The 23095-nt window shown below is 41.2% G+C and overlaps 1 protein-coding gene across 1 annotated transcript in view; it reads right to left on the reverse strand.

Annotated features, from left to right (window-relative positions):
* HORMAD2 (HORMA domain containing 2) overlaps positions 1 to 13053 on the reverse strand; it is a 61012-nt gene extending 47959 nt beyond the window's left edge. The window contains exons 1-2 of the mRNA XM_043901383.1: positions 12944 to 13053; positions 5015 to 5102 (exon numbers count right to left, since the gene is read on the reverse strand). Of these exons, the coding sequence (XP_043757318.1) occupies positions 5015 to 5065 (51 nt within the window). The 5' untranslated portion in view covers positions 5066 to 5102; positions 12944 to 13053. The remainder of the gene's footprint in view (positions 1 to 5014; positions 5103 to 12943) is intronic.
* Between the last annotated feature and the right edge of the window lie 10042 nt (positions 13054 to 23095).

Consider the following 23095-nt stretch of genomic DNA (forward strand, 5'->3'; position numbering starts at 1 on the left):
TGGGGCAAAACTGGGAGTTTTACTGTGATGATGTGATCTCCCCTTTCACACACTCCTCAGAAGGCGCTACAATCTGCCCTTCACCCCCTCCACTCTGTGCTGTTCTCTCCAGCCACCAAGTACATCCTATCATTAGCCTCATCTCGGTCCTCATACTGTCACTCCACTGCAATGTCTGACACTTTTGCCCACACTGTCTTTCTCAGCTTCCGTAACACTATTTTCTTTTTTTCCCCCATCAATCCTCCATAGCTATTTCAGTCTCTTTTTCTTCTTCCATTTTTCTGCCTTTTCTGGGTGTTGCTCCCACCCCAGAATTCTGTCTCCAGTCTTTTCTCTTTCCATAGCTCTCTCTTCTTGAATCATTTCGTCTCATTGCTTCACCTGCAGCCAGTACAGAGAAAACGTCCTCATTTCTGTTCTGAGCTTGACTCCCATGTGTCTACTTTCCGAACATCTATGCCCAGACCACTTTGTAGACCTCTCAAACTCAGTTTCTCTCTCTCACCCTGACTGAAACCTGATCCCAAATTTCAATCTCAAACAAATGAATCCATGTCCACTTCAGTCAAATCATCCAAGCCAGACGTAGAGTCTCACCTTTAGCTTCTCGCCCCGCTCCATACTCCATACCCAATCACACAGTACTCTTCCTTCTCTCTAGAAGAGACTCGCTTTCTCCTTTCTCTTCTCGCTGACTTGGCTCAGGACATGCTCATTTCTCCCCTTTATTACTGCAGTAGCCTCTGACCTCCCTGCCATTTGTTCTTTTCATTCAATCTGTCCTTCATGTTGCCGTCATCATTAACTTTAAAGAACACAAATCTTATCATGACACTCCCAGTGTTCATACAGGATAGAGTTCAAGTGTGGCATTTGAGAACTGTCAAAACCTTATCTTTGCCCAGTTTTCTTGCCTCATCTCCCAGCCCTCCCCTCCTCCTTCATCCTCTCCCGTGCACCCTACTCTTTAGCCACATGGAACTACTCTTCATCGACTATTCTGCTACCACGAATTTTCACCTTTTGTGCTTTGCTTAAGCAAAAGTTCTACAATATAAGTGACTCTCACACATGAAGCTGAGCACAGGAAACCTGGTATAAATGAGTACTACTGTATGATTGCTCTTATATAAAGTACAAAAGCAGGTGAGATGAATCCATGTTATTAGAAGTCAGGATGGTAAAGCTCCAATAACCTTGTTCAAATTCAGAGGTCTTTAAACTATGGTATGCTGTTTCAACTGTTCAGTTTTAATAATTCTGTTACTTGGAGACAGGTACTACCCACGAATATGCCTTTAGATGAAAGAGAACTCCCCAAAAGCTTTTCTATATCTAGATCTGGTTCTAGAATGTCTTCTGGACATTCTGGACATGATTTTGCAATTTAAGCTGCTTCTTGGGTACACTATATAGTGAAAATGAATTATCAGTTCATCCTTTTGGTCAAACTACATTATATTCAGTTTTTAAAAATATATAATTATTACTCTTGCATGTATGAGAGGAATTTGGGGGGGAAAATTAATAAGAGATCTTAAAACCAGCCTAAAGCTTTTTATTCTGTAACTAGTGGAAAAGCAGCAGGTTTGATCGGGTCAGTAGAATAATTGTTTTAGGAATATAAAGCCAAAGCAGAAGTAGGAAAGATTACAGTTTAAAGGGAATTTGGTATGGAATGTACATGTGTCTGCATATAAGTGTGTAAAATTTTACAGAAAATTGCTTTTTGTATCCATAGATTCTGAGAAATTAAGGTTCTTTGGGGTTAATTGGGTAATAGCTGGAATGACATGTATATATAATAACTTACTGAAAAGATGCCAAAAGTTAGAGACAATACTTAAGTAATAACCATCTGTAAAATTAAATAATCTAAAAATATAAAGACATTTATTTTAAATATGGAATCAAAAGGGCCATTTGCAGTAATGAAGATCAATGATTGGAAAAGGCCTCTAGAATTGTTATTTTTCTACACTCCGGGAATTTTTTTCTCAGCTCAACTGGTCCAATATTTTAAGAGGTATCATGCACATTTTTATAAATGTCTAGTACATGAAAACACTGTTATAAGTTATTTTAATAAGAAAGTGTGCTAACGACGTAAGTAATGTTTGACAGCTCAACTGTCAAGCTACGTGTCTGTGAGTCGCTCAGTCGTGTCCGACTCTCTGTGACCCCATGGACTCTAGAGCTCAGCTGTCAAGCTACATGCGTGTGTGTGAGTCGCTCAGTCATGTCTGACTCTTTGCAACCACGTAGACTGTGGCCCACCAGTCTCCTCTGTCCGTGGGATTCTCCAGGCAAGAACACTGGAGTGGGCTGCCATTTCCTTCTCCAGGGGACCTTCCCGACCCGGGGCTGAAGCCAGGTCTCCCACATCGCAGGCAGGTTCTGTACCATCTGAGCCACGAGGGGAGCCCTGTGGCAAGTTATAGCACTTCTCTGAGCTTCGGTTTTCTCCTTATTTCAAGGCTTAATTGAAATAATAATACCAATCCCTTGGCACAGTGCCCAGCACATAATTATTGTTGTTTTCAATAAAAAAAAAATAGCAAAATCATACAGTCACTTGAAATTTTCTGGGAGAAGTAGTTCATGCAGTCCAAACTACAAAGATCTGTTTGTATCAAAAGGTCAATTTGTTAATTGACAGCGCGAAAAATAACTGCCAAACTGATTGCAATTCATCTACCCAGCTAAGCATTTCCACCCCAGGAAGGAAGCACACTTAGGAAATCCGATGAGATCAGGAGTCTGCTTGTTGAATATATTGAATACAAGCCAGAAAGATGACGGCTTTCTCTCTGCCCCAATTCTCCTTCAACTTCAAACCTTCCTACCTCTGCTACAGCTTAATATTTTTAAAACAGTAATTTATTCAACTGTCCTGGTAAAACTGCTGACTTTCCATTGATTGCAGAATAAAGCATAAGTTCTTTAGCCTGGCTTTTAAGATCCACACTAATTTGTCCCCAAAGTTCCTATTCAATTAATTTTCCTACTTCTGTCCAACATGATGAAGCTCCACTCCAGTAAGGATGGGTTCTTTGTTACTCTCTGAAACATGCCATGCTCATTACTTATTTGAGCAAGGCATATGCTAGTTTTTCCTCATGGAATTCTCCTCTCTCTCCTCCATCCTAATCCTTTTCGTTATTTAAGGCCCACCTTAAATCTTGTCTCCTTCCTAAGGAATATACAAACCATTCCAATCTATACAAAAATCTCTAAATTTCTATCATTTGTATTGCTTTACTCTTTTTTAAAAATTTTTAAATTTTTTTTCCTTTATTAGTTGGAGGCTAATTACTTTACAATATTGTAGTGGTTTTTGCCATACATTGACATGAATCAGCCATGGATTTACATGTGTTCCCCATCCTGAACCCCCCTCCCGCCTCCCTCCCCATCCCATCCCTCTGGGTCATCCCAGTGCACCAGCCCTGAGCACCCGTCTCATGCATCCAACCTGGACTGGCGATCTGTTTCACACTTGATAACATCCATGTTTCAATCCTATTCTCTCAGATCAGCCCACCCTCGCCTTCTCCCACAGAGTCCAAGTCTGTTCTGTACATCTGTGTTGCTTTACTCTTGTCACAAATATTTAATGCATATACTGCATTGTATATTGACTTACCTCCTGTAAGTCATTTCCCCAACCAGATTATAAACTTCTGGAACATGAAGATTCTTTTTTTAATTCTCTCAAAAAAGAACATAGTGTTACATATATGTTATGTAATACTGAGCTCTCAATGAATAAATGAATGATTCATTACTGTCTGTCATGGGACAAGATAAACTTGCCCAGGTGAACCCAGCAAGGTCGCCTGGCCCCGGCATGCTCCCCTAGATCCTAGTTTCTGTCAGCGCCCTCTCCTTCAGCTCTTGTAACTGCGTCACGGTGTGTATCAGAAGTGAGTGTCTAACAAGGAACCCTTCTCTTTAAATATCTTTTTTTGTTTCTGATTTCTTTTACTCTCGTTGTTGTTTAGTCACTCAGTGTCTGACTCTTTGCATCCCCATGGACTGCAGCACGCCAGGCTTCCCTGTCCTTCACCATCTCCTGGAGCTTGCTCAAACTCATGTCCACTGAGTCAGTGATGCCATCCAACCATCTTGTCCTCTGTCTTTCCTTTCTCCTCCTGCCTTCAATCTTTCCCAGAATCAGGGTCCTTTCCAATGAGTCAGATCTTCACATCAGGTGGCCAAAGCACTGGAGCTTCAGCTTAGGCATCAGTCCTTTTAATGAATATTCAGGATTGATTTCCTTTAGGATTGACTGGTTTGATCTCCTTGAAATCCAAGGGACTCTCAGGAGGCTTCTCCAACACCACAGCTCAAAAGCACCAATTCTTTGGCACTCAGCCTTCTTTATGGTCCAACTGTCACATCTATACACGACTACTGGAAAAATGGTAGCTTTGACTATACAGACCTTTGTTGGCAAAGTAATGTCTCTGCTTATTAATACTCTGTCTAGGTTTGTCACAGCTTTTCTTCCAAGGAGCAAGCGTCCTTTAATTTTGTGGCTGCAGCCACCATCTGCAGTGATTTTGGTGCCTGAGAAAATAATGTCTGTCATGGTTCCCACTGTTTCCCCATCTATTTGCCATGATGGGACCAGAGGCCATGATCTTCATTTTTTGAATGTCTCATGAGATGAACCTTCATCTGAAGATGCTTCGAGCCTGACGTCTAGAACTCTTCCCTCAACTGGTAGTTCTCTGGACTCGAAACTTCACAAAACTCTTTTACTCTAGAAAGTCTAAACATATAAACATGAAACAAGCACCCAGGAAGTTACTTCATAGGAATCTATTCTAATTTCCTGAACATCCTCAGTCCACTAGCCAGTTAAAATGTAGACATACTCTGCCAGGATATTATGTGCCAATTAACTGATAAAGCTGCTGTTTTAAAAAACACCAAAGATTAAAGCCATGATTCTGAATTAACTCACTAAATAGTCATTGATTTTCTTTTAATTCTTAATAAATACCTTAGATGTCTTGTGAATTCTGATAGAGCGAGAGAGCTGAACAGTGGCCATGATAGTAATGTATCAGGATTCTTTTAACAAATCTAACCTGTAGAAAAAAAAATTAATTAGAGACCTTGCCTAACATAATCCTTTTATTGCGAATCTTCCAAAGAACTATATAATTAGCATTTGATTGTATTCTTTGGAAAATTAGTTTAATAAACATCTCCACAACCAATTTTCTATAAATTAGAGTAAGATATCTGGATTAGTTTTTCCAACCACCCAAGGAAAATATAAGTTGACTTCCTCATTCCCAAATACATTTGGAGGAAAATAATAAATTACAAATCCCCTAAAGGTTTGACAATGTATTTTACTCATCCTTGTTATTCCCTCAGAGTGTTAAAAGTGCTCTCTATATAACAGGGGCTTAAAAATTATTTCTTGAGTTAATTTCATGTATAATTGATTTTCAAAGTCAACTCAAAAATTAAAGTTTACATTTCATACCCATTAGGACGGCTATTCAAAAAGATGGAAAATAACAAGTGTAGGTGAAGATGTGGCAACACTGGAATCCTTGTACACTGCTGGTAGGAATGTAAAGTGGTGCAGCTGCTGGAGAAAACAGTATGGCAGTTCCTCAAAAAGTTCAATAGGTTTACCATACTATCCAGCACTTCCACTTCTAAACTCAGAAGTATCAAAAAGTGTTAGTTGCTCAGTTGTATCCAACTCTTTGTGACCCCATGAACTGCAGCCCACCAGGCTCCCGTCCATTGGATTTCCCAGGCAAGAATACTAGAGTGGGTTGCCATGTCCTTCTCCAGGGGGTCTTCCCCACCCAGGGATCAAACCCATGTCTCCTGTGTTGCAGGCAGATTCTTTACCATCTGAGCCACCAGGGAAGCCCAAAATGTATTGAAAGGAGGGATTCAAACAGATACACACCAATGTTCATAGCACTGTTATTTATAACAGCCAAAAGACAGAAACAACCCAGAGGTCCAAGAACAGTTGAATGGACTTTTAAAATACGGTAAATACAATGGAATATTATTCAGTATTAAAAAGTAATGAAATTATGATATATGTTGCAACATGGATAAATTTGAAAATATTATGCTAAAAAATTATGCTAAATGAAATAAACCAGACACAAAAGGATGCCTATCACATGATTCCACTTAAATGAATAGAGATAGCTAAAGTAGTCAGATTCATAGTGACAGAGAATAGAACAGAGGTCACTAGGGGCTGGAGGGTGGAAGGAATGGGGTGTTCAATTGGTACAGAGTTTCACTCGGGCTGATGTAAAATTTTTAGAAATGGGTAGTGGTAATGGTTGTACAACATTGAATGCACTTAGTGCCACTCAGTTACCTACTCAAAGATGGTTGGGATGATGAATTTTATGTACATTTTACCACAATAAATAAGCATTAATGTTTAAAAATACATACAGTTTTCACTATCTCACTTCACTAACAAAAAAGAAGTAAATTTCCTTTTTTCTTTTTAAAGGACTTAATTTATATTGTTTCAAGATTTTATGGAGTTCTGACCAAAATATTAGTAAAATAATCCACTTAAAGAAATTCTGGATCACCTAGGATAGCCTGTGACTTGATTTTGTGTATAAATTAATGCAAAATTCTGGACGATTTTGCAAATAAAAGAGGGCAGAATTATTTAAGGACACTGCCACAAGGTGGTGATAGAGATTATAAACAGGTAATAATTTCTCTCAATTTACTTCTTCAGAGCAGCACTAGGGGACACTCTTTTACAAGATTTAAATGAGACTGACAACCACCTGATAGTCCTTTGGTCCTTAAAGATTCCAAGGTGTCTTTTGTTGACTTCAGATTATAACCTTCATTTTTGAGCGTAACCTTCAAAAGTGACTCAACATGATCACTGTCTCCTTTACAACTTCAAAAAATAAAATGGGAAAAATAAGTAACTATAAGAGTTTACACTCCAGTTCTGACCCAGTAAACCAAGATAAACTACCACATATGGGGTAGTTATTAGAGACAATAAATAATAGGGAATGATTTCAAGTGGGTGGTTTTTCATATTGGTGGGTTTTTAAATAATTTCTCTATGATCTCAAGGTATTCTGATGGCATTTCTAGAAAATCAAGCTCTGAAAATAGTATCAGGCTATTAGAACACAATGCATTTTACTACATCCATGTATTTGGAATATATGAATAACCTGGGTTTAATTTATATTATCGCTGAAAGCTCAACCCTCCAGGATACTTGCTTTTGAGAGGGATTCAAAGCTAGTCACTATTAAGCATTTGGTACATATCTGGGGAATTAACATTTATAAGATTAGTGAAGTTAAATTTTCCATACACACATGTATGTATACAGAGAAAATTAACTGCACTGCTAATGCAGTCTGGGAGAAAGTCTTTGTAGTTAAGGAACCTGGGTTCAAATTCTGCTCAACTACCTAGCAACTCTATGTTTTGGTCAAATTACTTAGTCTTGCTGGGCCTCAGTATCCTTTTCGTAAAATAAAGACAGTAAATCCAGCTTTTCAGGGCTCTTAAGAGTGTTTATCAGGACATGTATTTATCTGGAGAGGAAACACAGCATAGTGGTTAAGCACATGAACTTCTGCGGAGCCAAATTGCCTAGGATCGAATCCCAGTCTGCAGTCCAATTGCCATATTATTTCATGCACATGTTTGCCTCAGTTTCCCCATCTGTAACATACAGTCAGTAATGGTATCTACATCCCAGGCTTGTTGTGAGGACTAAATAAGCCATTATTGGTAAGGCATCAAAACACTGTCTGACACACATTTCATTATATGCATGTTTAGTTTTAAAAATCTTATATTAGTATCTGAACTCCTTGTTTTCTTCAGCTTCCCAGTTGTTCCTTCTGTCATCTTCAGGCTTTTTTCCCTGCCCCTTTTTAAGTTTTTGGTGCTCTTCAGGATTCTGTCCCAGGAGTTTTTTTCTTTTTAAAATTTTAAACACACCCCCTGGGTGAAAAAATACATTTTCACTGTTTCAATTACTATTTCTATTCTAACAACTCTTCTATGTTTACCCCAACCTAGGTTTTGCTGGGGAGTTGCAGATCTGTACCTTTGACTATGAACCAGTTTCAGCTGGGTTTTCCCAATATATCCAAATGTGAATCCTTTTGCCCTAAACCTATTTCTGTACCTTAGCTGAGTGAATGACAGCATCAAATACCTAAATTGCTCAAGCCTAAAAACTATGACTCAACTCTGTTCCCTCCCTCATTCCTACATCCAGTCTCCTAATATTTCTTAAGCGTCCACTCCTCACTTTATGCACATGGTGTCATCTCTGCTTTAGATCAGATCAGCTTCATCTTTTGCCTGGATTTCTTCAACCACCAGTCTGTCATTGGCCTTACCCATCTCCAGTCTGTTCTTGGTATTGCAGCCAGCGTATTCTTCTTAGATTACCAATGGGACTCTGTAATTTCCTGGACTAAAATGCTTCAGTGGGCCCCCAGTGCCCTCAGGATGAAATTCAAACTTCTCAAGATCAGTCTCAATCTTCCTTAGCCACATCTCTAACCATTTTCCCTTATACTTTTATGCATCAGCTATTCTTATCTACTTTTTAAATTTTTAATTAATTTATTTATTTTTGGCTGCTCTGGATCTTCGCTGCTGCCTGAGCAGGCTACTCTCTAGGTGCAGTGTGTGGGCTTCTCACTGTGGTAGCTTCTCTTGTTGCAAAGCATGGGCTCGAGGTGTGCTGGCATCAGCAATTGCAGCTGACAGGCTGTAAACATGGGCTCAGTAGTTGTGGCACATGGACTTGGTTGCTCTGCGGCATGTGGCATCTTCCCGGACCAGAGATCAAACCCACGTCCCCTGCATTGGCAGGCGGATTCTTCCCAAACAGGGAAGTCCCTTGTCTACTTGAAAGTGTTAGTCACTCAGTTCAGGACTGAACCCGGGTCTTCAGCATTGCAGGCAGATTCTTTACCACTGAGCCATCAGGGAAGCCCAAAACAAGTGTTAATTGCTTGGTTGTGTCTGACTCCTTGCAACCCCATGAACTTTATCTTCTTTAATTAACCTATATTCTCTCAGCTTTCAGGTTTTTGTAATGTTCCTTCTGCCTGAAACATCCTTTCTTTCCATTTCCCACTCACCTTCTAGACATGGGGTTAGTATCAGTTTCTCAAGGAATTATTCCCTGGTTCACCATCAAGTCCACTTATGTGCACATTGTAATATATACTGTGTCATTTTGCATTTATGTATCCACCCCACCCTGCTGTGAGATAACATGAGGGCAAAGTTGTATCTGCCTAGTTCCTTCTTTATTTTTTAGTTGTTTTGTTTAAGGTATACTTCAGTAGGTTTTCACATATTCATGAAGTTTTGCAACCATCACTACTATCTAATTTCAGAAGATTTTCGTTACCCTAAAAGAAACCCCATTTCCACTAGCAATCACTCCTCATTTTTCCCTCCCCTGACTCCTTGCAACCATTAATAGACTTTTCATCAATATCAGTTTGCCCATTCTGGACATTTATTTCATATAAATGGAATCATATTATAAACTTTTGTGTCTAGTTTAGATCATTCTGGAGTCGTTAGCACCATGCAGTACTGGAATAAAGTGGGTTGTTTTTCAGTTGCTAAGTTGTGTCTGACTCTTTGCGACCCCCCCCCCCCCATGGACTGTAGCACACCAGGTTCCTTTGTCCTCCACTATCTCCTGGAGTTTACTCAAACTCATGTCCACTGAGTTGATTATGTTATCTAACCATTTTATCCTCTGCTGCCCCCTTCTCCTTTTGCCTCCAATCTCTCCCAGGATCAGGCTCATTTCCGAGTCAGATCTTTGCATTAGGGGGCCAAAGTATTGGAGCATCACCATCAGTCCTTCCAATGAATATTCAGGGTTGATTTCCTTTAGGATTGACTGATTTGCTCTCCTTGCAGTCCAAGGGACTCAAGAGTCTTCTCCAGCACCACAGTTTGAAAGCATCCATTCTTCGGCACTCAGCATTCTTTATGGTCCAACTGTCTCTCTGTACATGACTACTGGAAAAACCACAGCTTTGACTATGCAGATCTTTGTCGGCAAAGTGATGTCTCTGCTTTTTAATACGCTGTCTGGGTTTGTCATAGCTTTCCTTCCAACGAGCAAGCATCTTTTAATTTCATGGCTGCAGTTACCATTGGCAATGATTTGCACCATGCAGTTCTGGAATAAAGTAGGTAGGTGCTCCAAAAATATATGCTGAATCAATAGAGAAGTAATACAGGGACAAGGAAGAATTAAGGGTCTAGAAAAAAAAATTATAGAACTTCAGAGGTAGAAGGAACTTTAAATGATCTAGTCCAAACATTTATTTTTCCAGATGAAAAAAATCAAGGTCCAGAGAAGTCAACTGATTTATTCAAGGTCAACCAACCACTTAGTGGCAGAACTGAGAATAAAAATCAAGAAAATAAATAAATAAATAAAACTTTTAAAAAATCAAGAAAATTTGACTCATAATTTAGGGGTTTTCCTACAGTGACTCAGCACCATGAAATTCCCTTGCTTTCACTGCATCCAAAATAATGCACTACCAACACCTTCCTAGTTGCTGGACTTTCTTGCTGGTTTCTAAACATGGTAGTGTCTCTTTTCGGTGTTCTAAAATAAGCTGGCTTCAGGAAGGCAAAAAAGATCTAAATAATTGTTTTAAATAGCCAGTTTCCTTTCAACTTCTAACTATTCTGTTGCAACTGTTGTTTTCCCTTTGAGCAGGTGTATTGTGGAGGTCTCCTATTCAAGTACAAACTGCTTAATTTTGAAAGCTTACAAGATGACAGCCCCAGGAGGCTGTGACTCTGTAGATCATGTATTCTCAGAGAATTATTCTGATTTTTTTTATCACCTTGTTCTGACTCATTATCTAAAAACCTAAGATTTCAAAACCGTAAGTTTTAAGAACAGAACTCTAACTTTCAAATGTCTTTGACATTTGTCTTACACTTTGTGTACTGGATTCACACACATCTGAAACTTCACAGGTCCTCAATACCATTCATTCTTATGCCTGATGTGTCTACCCTGAGGAGGACTGCGATCTTGAGAAAGGCAAAATTTCTGTGTTTTCTCAGATAAAGACTAACTCTGGGCTTACCTCTTGACCTACATGTCAATTGCCCTATTTAAAATGAAAACACAATTACTACTTTACCCTTTCATGTGTGAACCCAAGATTCAGATATAGATTAACCAGCTATTGTTTAGTTTCTAAAGGCTTAAGCCTCCTTGGAAGGTTGGGGGCGGAGGGGGGTGGGCAGTGTGTGGAAGGGGGAGGTGTTATTCTGAGTGACACACACAAAAAAAGTTTCATTACATGTGCCCAAAGACAGTAACAGTTGATTTCCTAATGCTTTCCATCCATCTTTCCCAATCTTCCAAAACCATTTTTTTTTTTAAACAAGAAACTCCATTTTCTAGCAAAGGAATAATATCCAATAGCTGGATTCTAAAATGCAGCTAGATGACCTTCCTTACATGTATATGATATGAAGGATGGCTTTACTCAAAGGAAGTACATGTCAACATAAATGGGCTTGCATCATAAAGTTAGGAGGAGGAGGAAACATCCTCTGCAACTAACTGGATCCCTTCAGGTTTAAAGAAAAGGAAGTGGAGGAAGGATGGTCTTTTTAACAAATAGTGCTAGAACAACAGGACATCCATAGACCAAAAAACACCCAAACCCCTCAACCTAAATCTGACATCATATACTAATATTAATTAAAAATGGATCATTGATTTAAATGTAAATATAAAACTACAAAGACTAGGAAAGTCCAGCAAGAGGACTTTGTTTGTCAAAATTCACCCTGTTACTCAGAGGTTTCACAGAGTTTGATCCCATAAATTATTATTCTCTATTTTAACAAATCCCATTTGGCCCTGGTAATTCCCCTACTCCCTACTCACTCAGAGTAAATGGTTTCCACCGTATTAACTGGGTATTTGTTCATGCTCTTTTGGTTTTTTAATATCTTCTTCATGCTACTTCAATTATTCATTCTATTCAACATTTACTGGGCGACTACCATGTACAAGTCTTTGAGTAGGCTTACAAAGATGTAAAATACTGTTCCCATCTCAAGAGATTTATGGCCCAGTGGAGGAGAAATCAGATTATCCTAATTAGATTAAAACTCCTTTACTTTTTCTTCGATTTCATCAGCCAAGCCACACCATGTCCAGTGCTCTGCACAACTGAGCACATTTTGGTGATTGGCTAATCTTGAGTTTCAAGACACACTCTGCACTGTTTGGGGAACTAAAGTCCAGGAGATTAAATGGCAAATCCTGGATAAGGCGAAAGAGGAGCTGAGGTCAGCCCGTGGGGACTCACACCCTCCTCGCTCCCCTCTTGGTCTGCGCCAGCCATTGATTCTGGCAAAATGCCTCCACAGCTGGAGAAAACCTGATCGAGAAGATAATCCCCCAAAGCTCCCCATCCGACTGCATGTTGCAACACGCAAATATCGGTCTGTTTTGGGGGCCGATTACCCACCACTGCCCTCCGACCAGAACTGATTCCTTCTTTTCCACCGATATCTCATTTAAAAGCTACTTTGATAGTGGAAATGTGTTTCCAGTACAGTTCTTTCCACCCCCTCACCCCCCGCCCCGACCCCTCAGTAAATGTGACATTTTTCATCATCAAGTGTTTGGGGTACAATGGAACCTGGGGGGTTCCCTCTGTCCTTCGCCTCGGCCCCGGCTTTCTCGCTACTCCTCAGAGTACTTCAGGCCTCAAAAGAAATACTTTCAACTCAAACTTAAAGCCTCAGGTAAAAAGAAACGAAAAAAAGAAAAACTAAGAGAACTAACAACATTCAAAGCGCCCGTTTTTCTCCGTATTCCTCGCGTTTGGGTAGCTCTCACCTCAGCCGGTTGACGCCTTCCAGTGACTGGGACTCAACCGCCTTTTCTGGCTGAAACTCGCCTTCGGCGCTTGTGAATAATCAACAAGGCCTTCCTGGGCGGGGCGAGACGAGACGCTTCGTGAATAATTCATTAATTCTCGCGCTCTTCTGAGCGACCTGCCTCGAGCGCCGGCTCTTGCGTATGCAAATGAGGGCGCGAGGTGACTGGCACGCCCCCAGCGAGCCCCGCCCCCCACGCCGGGTCCGCGTGCCCCGCGGGGCGGTGGTTCGCAGTCCACAATTCCGGCCGCCGGCGCGGCGTCGGTTCTGCGGCGTTGCTGGCTTTTCTGAGGGCTCGCTCGGGCCTGAGGGACCCGCGCCGAGCTCGAGGCGCCGCACACGGACCTCGACGGGACCCTCGGCTCGCGGCCGCTCCGCGAGGTAAACCTTACGTCGAGGAGATGCCTGCTGGCTGAAGTGAGAGAGCGGCGGCGAGCATCTCGCGGGCAGCGAGGGGCCTGGGCTGGAGCCTGAGGGACCATGGAGTTCATGTTGGCCAAGTCCGGGAGTGAGAGGTCCCGGAGAGGCCAGGGGGCCCGCGCGGGGGCGGCGCAGGGTGCCGGAGGCAAGTGCCCGAGGGAGCGGGTTGACGACGAAGAGCTGTGGAGACCCAGGCCACAGAGGTTTCGCGCCTGAAGGCATTTCCAGTTCTTCCCTGTGTGGACCCCGTTTTGCGTTATTTTTAATATGCGTTGGTAATTTTGGAAATAAAGCACTTAATATGTACTCCTCTTACACTGCCCCTAACCTCGTCCCTTGCGCAGAGGTGACTCCAGTGAGTAGTGGGGTGCGTCCCCTCAGGCCCCGTTCCCACGGGTTCAGCTGCACACGTAGAATCTTGAGTTCCTCAGCTGGTCGCAGAGCCCCTCGAACCTCTGCAGTGGGGTTTCCTGAGAGAGTGGATGAAGCGGCGGGTCACTTAAAATCTTTTTTTTTTCATTTATCTTTGGCTGTGTCTGGTCTTAGTTTGCACGTGGCATCTTCATTGTGGCATCTTTTGTTGAGGTCGGCAGGCTTAACAGCCCCGCAGCATGTGGGATTCTAGTTCACCAGAGCTCGAACCTGTGTCACTGGCATTAGAAGGCAGATTCTTAACCACTGGGCTGCCAGGGACGTCCCCTTGAAACCTATTTTTGTTCCACAGTTAAAAAAAAAAAAAAAAAAAAGATTCAAGTTGGCAAAACCGTGGGGGTTTATAACATAACAACTAAAACCCATCTTTGGGCAGTTAATTCCTTTAGTGCAGGTTTTCTCAGTCTCAGCAGTAGTACCCGCCCGGCTCAAATCCAAATCGTTTGACAACTCAGAATGTTTTCAGACATTGTCAGATGTCTCCTGGGCGGCAAAATCACCCTTAGTTGAGAACTACCGTTGATCCTTGAACAACTAGGGTGTGTCGGGGTGCTGACAGCCCTCACAGTCAAAAATCCGAGTGTAAATTTGTAGTCGGCTGCCCTCACCTGAGATTCGCATCTGAAGCTTCAGCCAGCTGTGGATCGTAGAGTTACTACAGTGTTTATTGGCAACAGTCAGCGTGTAGATGGACCCATGCAGTTCAAACCCGTGTCGTTCAAGGTCAGCTGTACCGCTTTAATTCTACGTTTTCCAAAAGTAACTGCTCTTTGAGCCGACCATGCAGATGGTGTCTCTGCTCTAGCCCTTTCCAGTCCCAGCATTTTCCTGCTTCCCTCTAGCTGGACCGCGAGCCCCTCTGCTGGCTGTGCTCCTTCTCGCCTGCCTTCAGGTCTCAGTCAGCTGATCACCACCGTCTCAAAGAGCCCTCCCTGTGCTGATGAGGTCCGCACCACAGACACACGCCGTTATCCTCTCTCATTATCACTGTTTTCTTCCTAGGACTAAGCACAATCTGGATTTCATGTATGTGTTAACCTGTTTTTCTTTCTTCATCACCGAGAATGCAAGGAAGCTTCCTTAGAGGTGTCATCTCTTCAGGTCCCCCCAGGATCGCCAGTGCCCAGCACAGTGGCTCACACACAGTAATCACTCAATAAATTTGACGGACTGAAGTGATAAGTTACCCTCTTTTCCTCCCAAGAGCTTCTGTGGAGTTTCTCCTACTCCTTTCCATTTGCTGTCCCTCCTGCGCTCCTTGGTGACCTTTGTTTAGAGCTGAAATGGATAAATGAGCACCTAGCAGCTGTGGGTGAAGCCTTCGCTTTCCTCACTGACGTAACCACTCTTTGGGGACAGAAACTGTCCTTTATTGTATTTACTGAAGGTATTCAAAAAGTATTCATATTGTTGGATGAACTGATAGATGACTTAAGGAACAACATTAGACAATTAAAAATGGATCATGCTAGGCTTCCCAGGTGGCACAGTGGTGAAGAATCTGCCTGCCAGTGCAAGAGACGAAAGAGAGACAGGTTAGATCTCTGGGTCAGGAAGATCCCCCGGAGAAGGAAGGAAATGACACCCCACTCCCATATTCTTGCCTGGAAAATTACACGGACAGAGGCACCTGGTGGGCTGTAGTCTGTGGGGTCGCAAAGAGTCGGACAGGACTGAGCAGGCGTGTATGTATGCATCCCTGGGGGTCCAGTGACTAAGACTCCCCAGTGCAGGGGGCCTGGGTCCCATCTCTGGTCAGGGAGCTAGATCCTGCATGCCACAACAAAAGGTTCGCATGCTGCGACTAAGACCTGGTGCAGCCAAATAAATAAAAAATATTTTGTTTTAATATTGAAAAAAATTGATCGTGCTGCAAGGGGCTTTAGAAATTATGAAGGAACTTTACAGATGAGATTTTGGGTAATTTGCTCAAGGTTGCCAGGGTTTTTGAGAGACCAAGTCACAGCTACAACCCATGGTATCACACCTCTCACTTCAAGGCTTTTTCTTATTTCCAGCCAGCCTAGTTTCTGATTACTTTTCTGAGAACCTGGCTTACAGCTTAAACACAAAAATCCCAAGATGTGCTTCTTGTCAGCTAAGCTTTTGAGCTTATACTCTTCATCTTTTGATTAAATCCAGCCCTTGGGATAATGGCCTAATAAACTCAAAAGTGCTATATGGTATTTCAAACAATTTTCCATCTTCTTTTATGCCTTTCAGTGCTAAGAGATTGGAAATTGTCCCTGTCAAAGCAAAGTATCTTGTTTGTTTTGGAAGGAAAAAACGTTTGTTGTACAAGAAAGTGATCATTGTTTAGAAATTTCCAAATAACCACTTGTTAAAGTTTTGCCAAATCCTGTGTCCAATAGTAAAATAACATGTGAAACAGATGAAAATGGAGGGGGGAAAATCTTTTTGGAGATGACTTTTCATTGCCTAAAGTTGACCTTTCTCTCTTTAGACACGTGTGTCTCCTTTTACTCTGTGTACCTGAAACAGTTGTCACTCATTAGTGTCTAGGTAGACTTCTGCCTTTGAGAACCAAAGACTATTCAGGGCTCCTCCTTCCTTCTTGGCAATTTTTGTAGGTAACACCTGGGAGGGTCTTGTGGAGTCCTCTCAGCTTTTAGTATTTTCCCATTTTTTTTCCTGGTGTGTGACAGCACACTGCCGTCACAGAAAGTAGAGATGCCTTTTGTCTGATTGACTGAAACTTTTCCCCACCAAATTCAGTTTAACACTGGAAATTTTTCCAAAAGACAGTTTTTACTTGAGCATTATCAAAACAGACATGTTGAATATAAAATGTAATCTTTCTCCCTCTTCAGTGCACATAATCATGATGCCAAATGCAGAGAAAAAAGAGAGTGAGGTGGGGGAGCAACTGCTCTTAACATCATCATAACTTCTAGCCATCATAAATCTGACACCACCATATTTATTCATCAAACATTTATTTTGCTCCTACCATTTATAAAGAACTCTGCTTGGCCTTGTGGGGACCAGAGACATAATGACTTGGTCCCTGAGCTGTGGAACTTTTCAGAGAGAGGGGGTTTGGTAAGAGAGGGAGACCTGTAAACACATTACTCATATAGAAAATAGTTTGCAAACATTAATGGAGGTATAAATTATATTATAGCCTGTAAAGAAGGGAGCTCTGCATTCTGAATGGGGAATCAAGACAGCTTCACAAAGGAGGTGGCATTTTAGGAAGAGAATGTGTATATATAATTTGCTTTGCACACTTTATGGCAGTGGTTTTGTCCACTTCAAAACAATAAAAGCAGACGTTTTGCCCAGGACTTCAGAACCAGGAAAGAAGGGGGATGTAAGAGCCTGTTTTTGCACCCCTGTCAGTGACAAGCTTCTGAAAGCTCAGTGTTGCCCTCGCAGTCCCAGGTGCCTCACTCAGGGTTAAGAGGAGTACGCCGGCTATGTTATATTGAGCTCTTTCATTTCTGCATTAGGGTGTTATCCTCATTTCCATTGGGGCATTCAGTAGCCATGTGATATTTTTGGGGGGAGGGGATCAGTGGTGATTATAAAAGTGTTTGTGAATGTGTCTCTGAAATCTTAGAATTTTAAGTATCACTGAGAAAGAAAGAGAGACAAATGATTGAAGTTTTTCATCAAGCCTGTGTGTGTAAATTGGCTGTATCCTTACTTATTTATTGTATTTTTTTAGAGAGGAAGGCAAAGATAAAAAATTGCCAACTTGGCTTTAGATTTTGAACTTGATCCATTCATTGGCAGCCACAGAGAAGCCAGTCAGTATGAAAGAAACCCCGAATATAAGATCTAAACTTATGCTCTTGCTGCTTTTGCTCACACGCTACCAACTTAAAACACAATTCCATGTGTAGGCAGCAATTTATTATGGTGTTCATACCCACTCTAGAGTGGCGTATCAATTTCTGCATCCTTTGAACTGATCTTTTCTGACTGGCAGAAGAATCTCCATGTGGGTTGTGTGTCTCCGGGGAAAGCCTAGGGTGTAATGAATTGGAACAGGAAATGACGGGCTGAATGGTGACAGCTGCTGCCTGCTTGAGTGCGCTAAGAAATGACGTCAGGGGAGGTATTGAATGCTTCAACATTATAGAAATGTTCTGTTTGGCTACTTAGTTCTGTTTCCTGCTATGAACTTTGTTGACTGTAAAATGATTTTATTCTTCGTAATGTTTATCACTTAATAGAAAAGATTGCAAATGAATAGATTTTAAGCTGCCTTTCTGTGATTGCACCTTGGTACATCTGTACATGGATCTGAGAGCTGATTTGCCTCACTACTGACAGTCCATATTTTGAGGCCCTTTCTACACATTTTGATGCTTGGAAAATGACAGTTACCAAAATTGGTTTAGAAGTGCTATGAGAACATAGTCCAACTCAGCCCCATGAGAGGCTTTTTTCCCCTTCCTTTAGTTCATACTGTGGTGAAAAGTCACTCAGTCATGTCTGACTCTTTGCAACCCCATGGACTGTAGCCTACCAGGCTCTTCCTCCATGGGATTTTCCAGGCAAAAATACTGGGGTGGGTTGCCATTTCCTTCTCCAGGAAATCTTCCCAACCCAGGGATTGAACCTGGGTCTCCTGCATTGTAGGCTTTACCGCTTTACCGTCTAACCTAATGCAAATATGTAAGTACTAATAACCTGTGACTGAGAAGATCCCCAATTTAAGATTCAGGATACTTACAATCTTAGCATGAACTGAATACAATAATACAAGACATCTGAGGCAGGCCTTTCTAACATCTCTCCTCATTAAACAAACAAAAAGCAACTGCTTCCTGCCAAGAGAAAGGTTAAACAACTGGAAAGTGAGTAAGACATTACACAGTAAATTGCCAACAGAGTTTTAAAAATGAAAGGGAGAGAGAATTGCAAGAAGGCATCATTCAGAGGTTTGCTGCAACATACACCTAGAAAAGCTGTACCAGAAGGCCAGATTTCTCTGAAGTCATATTCTCATATTTGCCAGGGGCTATGTTAACCTCCTCTCGGCCGCCACCCCTGACTGGAAAAGGTCAGTTTTCATTCCAATCCCTAAGAAAGGCAATCCCAAAGATTGCTCAAACTACCGCACAATTGCACTCATCTCACACGCTAGTAAGGTAATGCTCAAAATTCTCCAAGCCAGGCTTCAGCAATACGTGAACCGAGAACTTCCAGATGTTCAAGCTGGTTTTAGAAAAGGCAGAGGAACCAGAGATCAAATTGCCAATATCCGCTGGATCATCGAAAAAGCAAGAGAGTTCCAGAAAAACATCTATTTCTGCTTTATTGACTACACCAAAGCTTTCGACTGTGTGGATCACAATAAACTGTGGAAAATTCTGAAAGAGATGGGAATACCAGACCACCTGACCTGCCTCTTGAGAAACCTGTATGCAGGTCAGGAAGCAACAGTTAGAACTGGACATGGAACAACAGGCTGGTTCCAAATAGGAAAAGGAGTACGTCAAGGCTGTATATTGTCACCCTGCTTATTTAACTTATATGCAGAGTGCATCATGAGAAACGTTGGGCTGGAAGAAGCACAAGCTGGAATCAAGATTGCCGGGAGAAATATCAATAACCTCAGATATGCAGATGACACCACCCTTATGGCAGAGAGTGAAGGGGAACTAAAAAGCCTCTTGATGAAAGTGAAAGAGGAGAGTGAAAAAGTTGGCTTAAAGCTTAACATTCAGAAAACTAAGATCATAGCATCTGGTCCCATCACCTCATGGGAAATAGATGGGGAGACAGTGGAAACAGTGTCAGACTTTATTTTGGGGGGCTCCAAAATCACTGCAGTTGGTGACTGCAGCCATGAAATTAAAAGACGCTTACTCCTTGGAAGGAAAGTTGTGACCAACCTAGATAGCATATTAAAAAGCAGAGACATTACTTTGCCAACAAAGGTCCATCTAGTCAAGGCTATGGTTTGTCCAGTGGTCATGTATGGATGTGAGAGTTGGACTGTGAAGAAAGCTGAGCACCGAAAAATTGATGCTTTTGAACTATGGTGTTGGAGAAGACTCTTGAGAGTCCCTTGGACTGCAAGGAGATCCAACCAGTCCATCCTGAAGGAGATCAGTCCTGGGTGTTCATTGGAAGGACTGATGCTGAAGCTGAAACTCCAATACTCTGGCCACCTCATGTGAAGAGTTGACTCACTGGAAAAGACCCTGATGCTGGGAGGGGCTGGGTGCAGCAGGAGAAGGGGACGACAGAGGATGAGATGGCTGGATGGCATCACCGACTCAATGGGCATGAGTTTGAGTAAACTCCGGGAGTTTGTGATGGACAGGGAGGTCTGGCGTGCTGCGATTCATGGGGTCACAAAGAGTTGGACACGATTGAGCAACTGAACTGAACTGATGAGGACCTCGGTCACCTCGGCACAGCACAGAAAGACTATAGTTAAGAGGCATTGAGAAAATTCAAAGTGTGACTTCATCAATAAGCTGTGGATATTCCCCCCACCAATCTTTATTTGTTGAAAAGGGACTAGATACAGGATTTAACCAGTAAACACATTGAGTGAATGCACATATGTTATTGTAAGAATCCCAAATATCCAAGTGATTAACTGGGATACTTTCAAATTATGCTTGCCTTATTAGAGTGAGTTTGGAAGATTTCCTTCCTCTGCAATTTTTTGAAATAGTTTGGGAAGGATTGGTATTAACTCTTCCTGAATGTTTGGTAGAATTCACCTGTGAAGCCATCTAGTCCTGGACTTTTGTTTGTTTGGATTTTTTTTTATTACTAATTCAGTTTAATTACTGGTAAATTTTTAATGTTTTCTGTTTCTTCCTGGTTGAATCTTGGGAGACTGTACATTTCTAGGAATCTGTTCATTTCTTCTAGGTTGTCCATTTTGTTGACAAATAGTTGTTCATAGTAATCTTATCCTTTGTACTTACATGGTGTTGATTGTGGCGTCTCTTTTTTTTACTGATTTTATTGATTTGGACCCTCTTTTTCTTGATGAGTTTAGCTAAAGGTTTATCCATTTTGTTTATCTTATCAAAGAGCCAGCTCTTAGTTTCACTGATCTTTTCTATCATCTCTATTTCATTTATTTCTGCTCTTTATGATCTCTTTCCTTCTACTAACTTTGGGTTTTGTTTGTTCTCCTTTTTTAAATTCTATTCAGTGTAAGGTTCAGTTGCTTATTTGAGATTTTATTGTTTCCTGAGGTAGGCTTGTATAAATATAAATTTCCCTCTTAGAACTGCTTCTGCTACATCTCACAGATTTTGGATTGTTGTATTCTCGTTTTCATTCATCTCCAGGTGTTTTTTAAATTTCTTCTCTGATTTCTTCAGTGGTTGTTTAGTAGCATATTGTTTGTTGTTCAGCCATCAAATTGTGTCCAACTCTTTGCAACCCTATGGAATGTAGCATGCCAGGCTTCTCTGTCCCAGAGTTTGCTCAGATCATGTCCACTGAGTTAGTGATGCTATCTGACCGTCTCATCCCTGCCGAGCCCTTCTCCCTTAGCCTTCAGTCTTTCCCAGCATCGGTCTTTTCCAGTGAGTTAGCTCTTTGCATCAGGTGGGCAGAGTGTTGGAGCTTCAGCATCAGTCCTTCCAATGAATATTCAGGACTGATTTCCTTTAGGATTGACTGGTTTGATCTCCTTGCAGTCCAAGGTACTCAAGAGTCTTCTCCAGCACCACAGTTCAAAAGCATCAGTTCTTTTGTGCTCAGCCTTCTTTATGGTCCGGCTCTCACATCCTTACATGACTGCTGGGAAAACCACAGCTTTTACTATATGGACCTTTGTTATATATTTCTCGCATATTGTTTACCCTCCACATGTTTGCTTTTTTTTGCAGTTTTTTCTTGTAGTTGATTTCTAGTCTTTTAGCATTGTGGTTGGAAAGATGCTTGATGCAGTTTCAGTTTTCTTGAATTTACTGACACTTGTTGTCTAGCATGTGGTCTCTCATGAAGAATGTTTTGTATGTACTTGAAAAGAATGTGTACTCTCCTGCTTTTGGATGGAATGTTTTATATATATATATTGCATTTGGTCTAGTACGTCATCTAAGGCAGTTTCCTTATTGATTTTCTGTCTGGATGATCTGTTCATTGATGTAAGTGGGGGCCCTATGATTATTGTGTTACTGTCAACCTCTCCCTTTATGCCACTTATTATTTGCTGTATGTATTTAGGTGTTCCTGTCTTGGGTGCATATGTACTTGCAATTACTACATTTTCTTCTTGGATTGATCCCTTCTTTGTTTCTTATTACAATCTTTGAAAGTCTGTTTTGTCTGCTGTAAGTATTGCTACCTCAGCTTTCTTTTGATTTCCAGTTTCATGGAGTACCTTTTTCCATCCCCTCCCTTTCAGTCTGTGTGTCTTCAGATCCGAAGTGAGTCTCTTGGGGGCAACATATGTGTATATGGGTCTTGTTTTTTTATCCGTGCAACTGCTATGTCTTTTTATTAGAATTGTCTGTCCATTTACATTTAAAGTGGTTATTGATAGATGTGTACTTGCTGCCACTATGAATTGTTTTGTTGAAGTTGTAGTTCATTTTTGTTCCTTTCTTCTTTAGTTCTCTTGCCTTGTGATTTGATGACTATCGTTTATGATTTGATGTTTGAATTCCTTTATCTTTTCTGTGCATGTATCTATTATTTTTGGGTCTGTGGCTACCATGAAGTTTGTATGTAACAACATGTGTGTATACATGATCATTTTAAGTTGTTGATCTCTTAATTTAAAATGCATTTTAATGACCCCTCCTTAACATCCCCCTTCCCCCATGATTACTGGTTTTGACATATTTTACATCTTTCTGTTTTGCATACCCATTAAATACTTATTGTGGATATAGATTGGTTTTACTGCTTATCTTTTAACCTTCCTGTTAGCTTGTATGTGATTTATTTACTACCTTTTCTGTATGTTTCCTGTTATCAGTGAGCTTTTGATTTCTTAATTTTCATATTTTTAGTTGTGGCCTTTTGTTTTTTGCTTAGAGAGGTCCCTTTAACATTTCTTGTAAAGCTAGTTTGGAGGTGAACTCTTTTAGTCTTTGCTTGTCTATAAAACTTTTGTTTTCTCTATCAAGTCTGAATGAAAACTTTGCTGAATAGAGTTTTCTTGGTTATAGGTTTTTCCTTTTCATCACTTTAAATATGTAGTGCCACTCCTTTCTGGACTTCAGAGTTTCCGCTGACAGTTCAGCTGGCAGACTTCATGGGATTTCCTTTGTGCATAACTTGTTGCTTTCCTTTTGAT

Source organism: Cervus elaphus, chromosome 5, assembly GCF_910594005.1.
Source record: "Cervus elaphus chromosome 5, mCerEla1.1, whole genome shotgun sequence".
Lineage (NCBI taxonomy): Eukaryota > Metazoa > Chordata > Mammalia > Artiodactyla > Cervidae > Cervus > Cervus elaphus.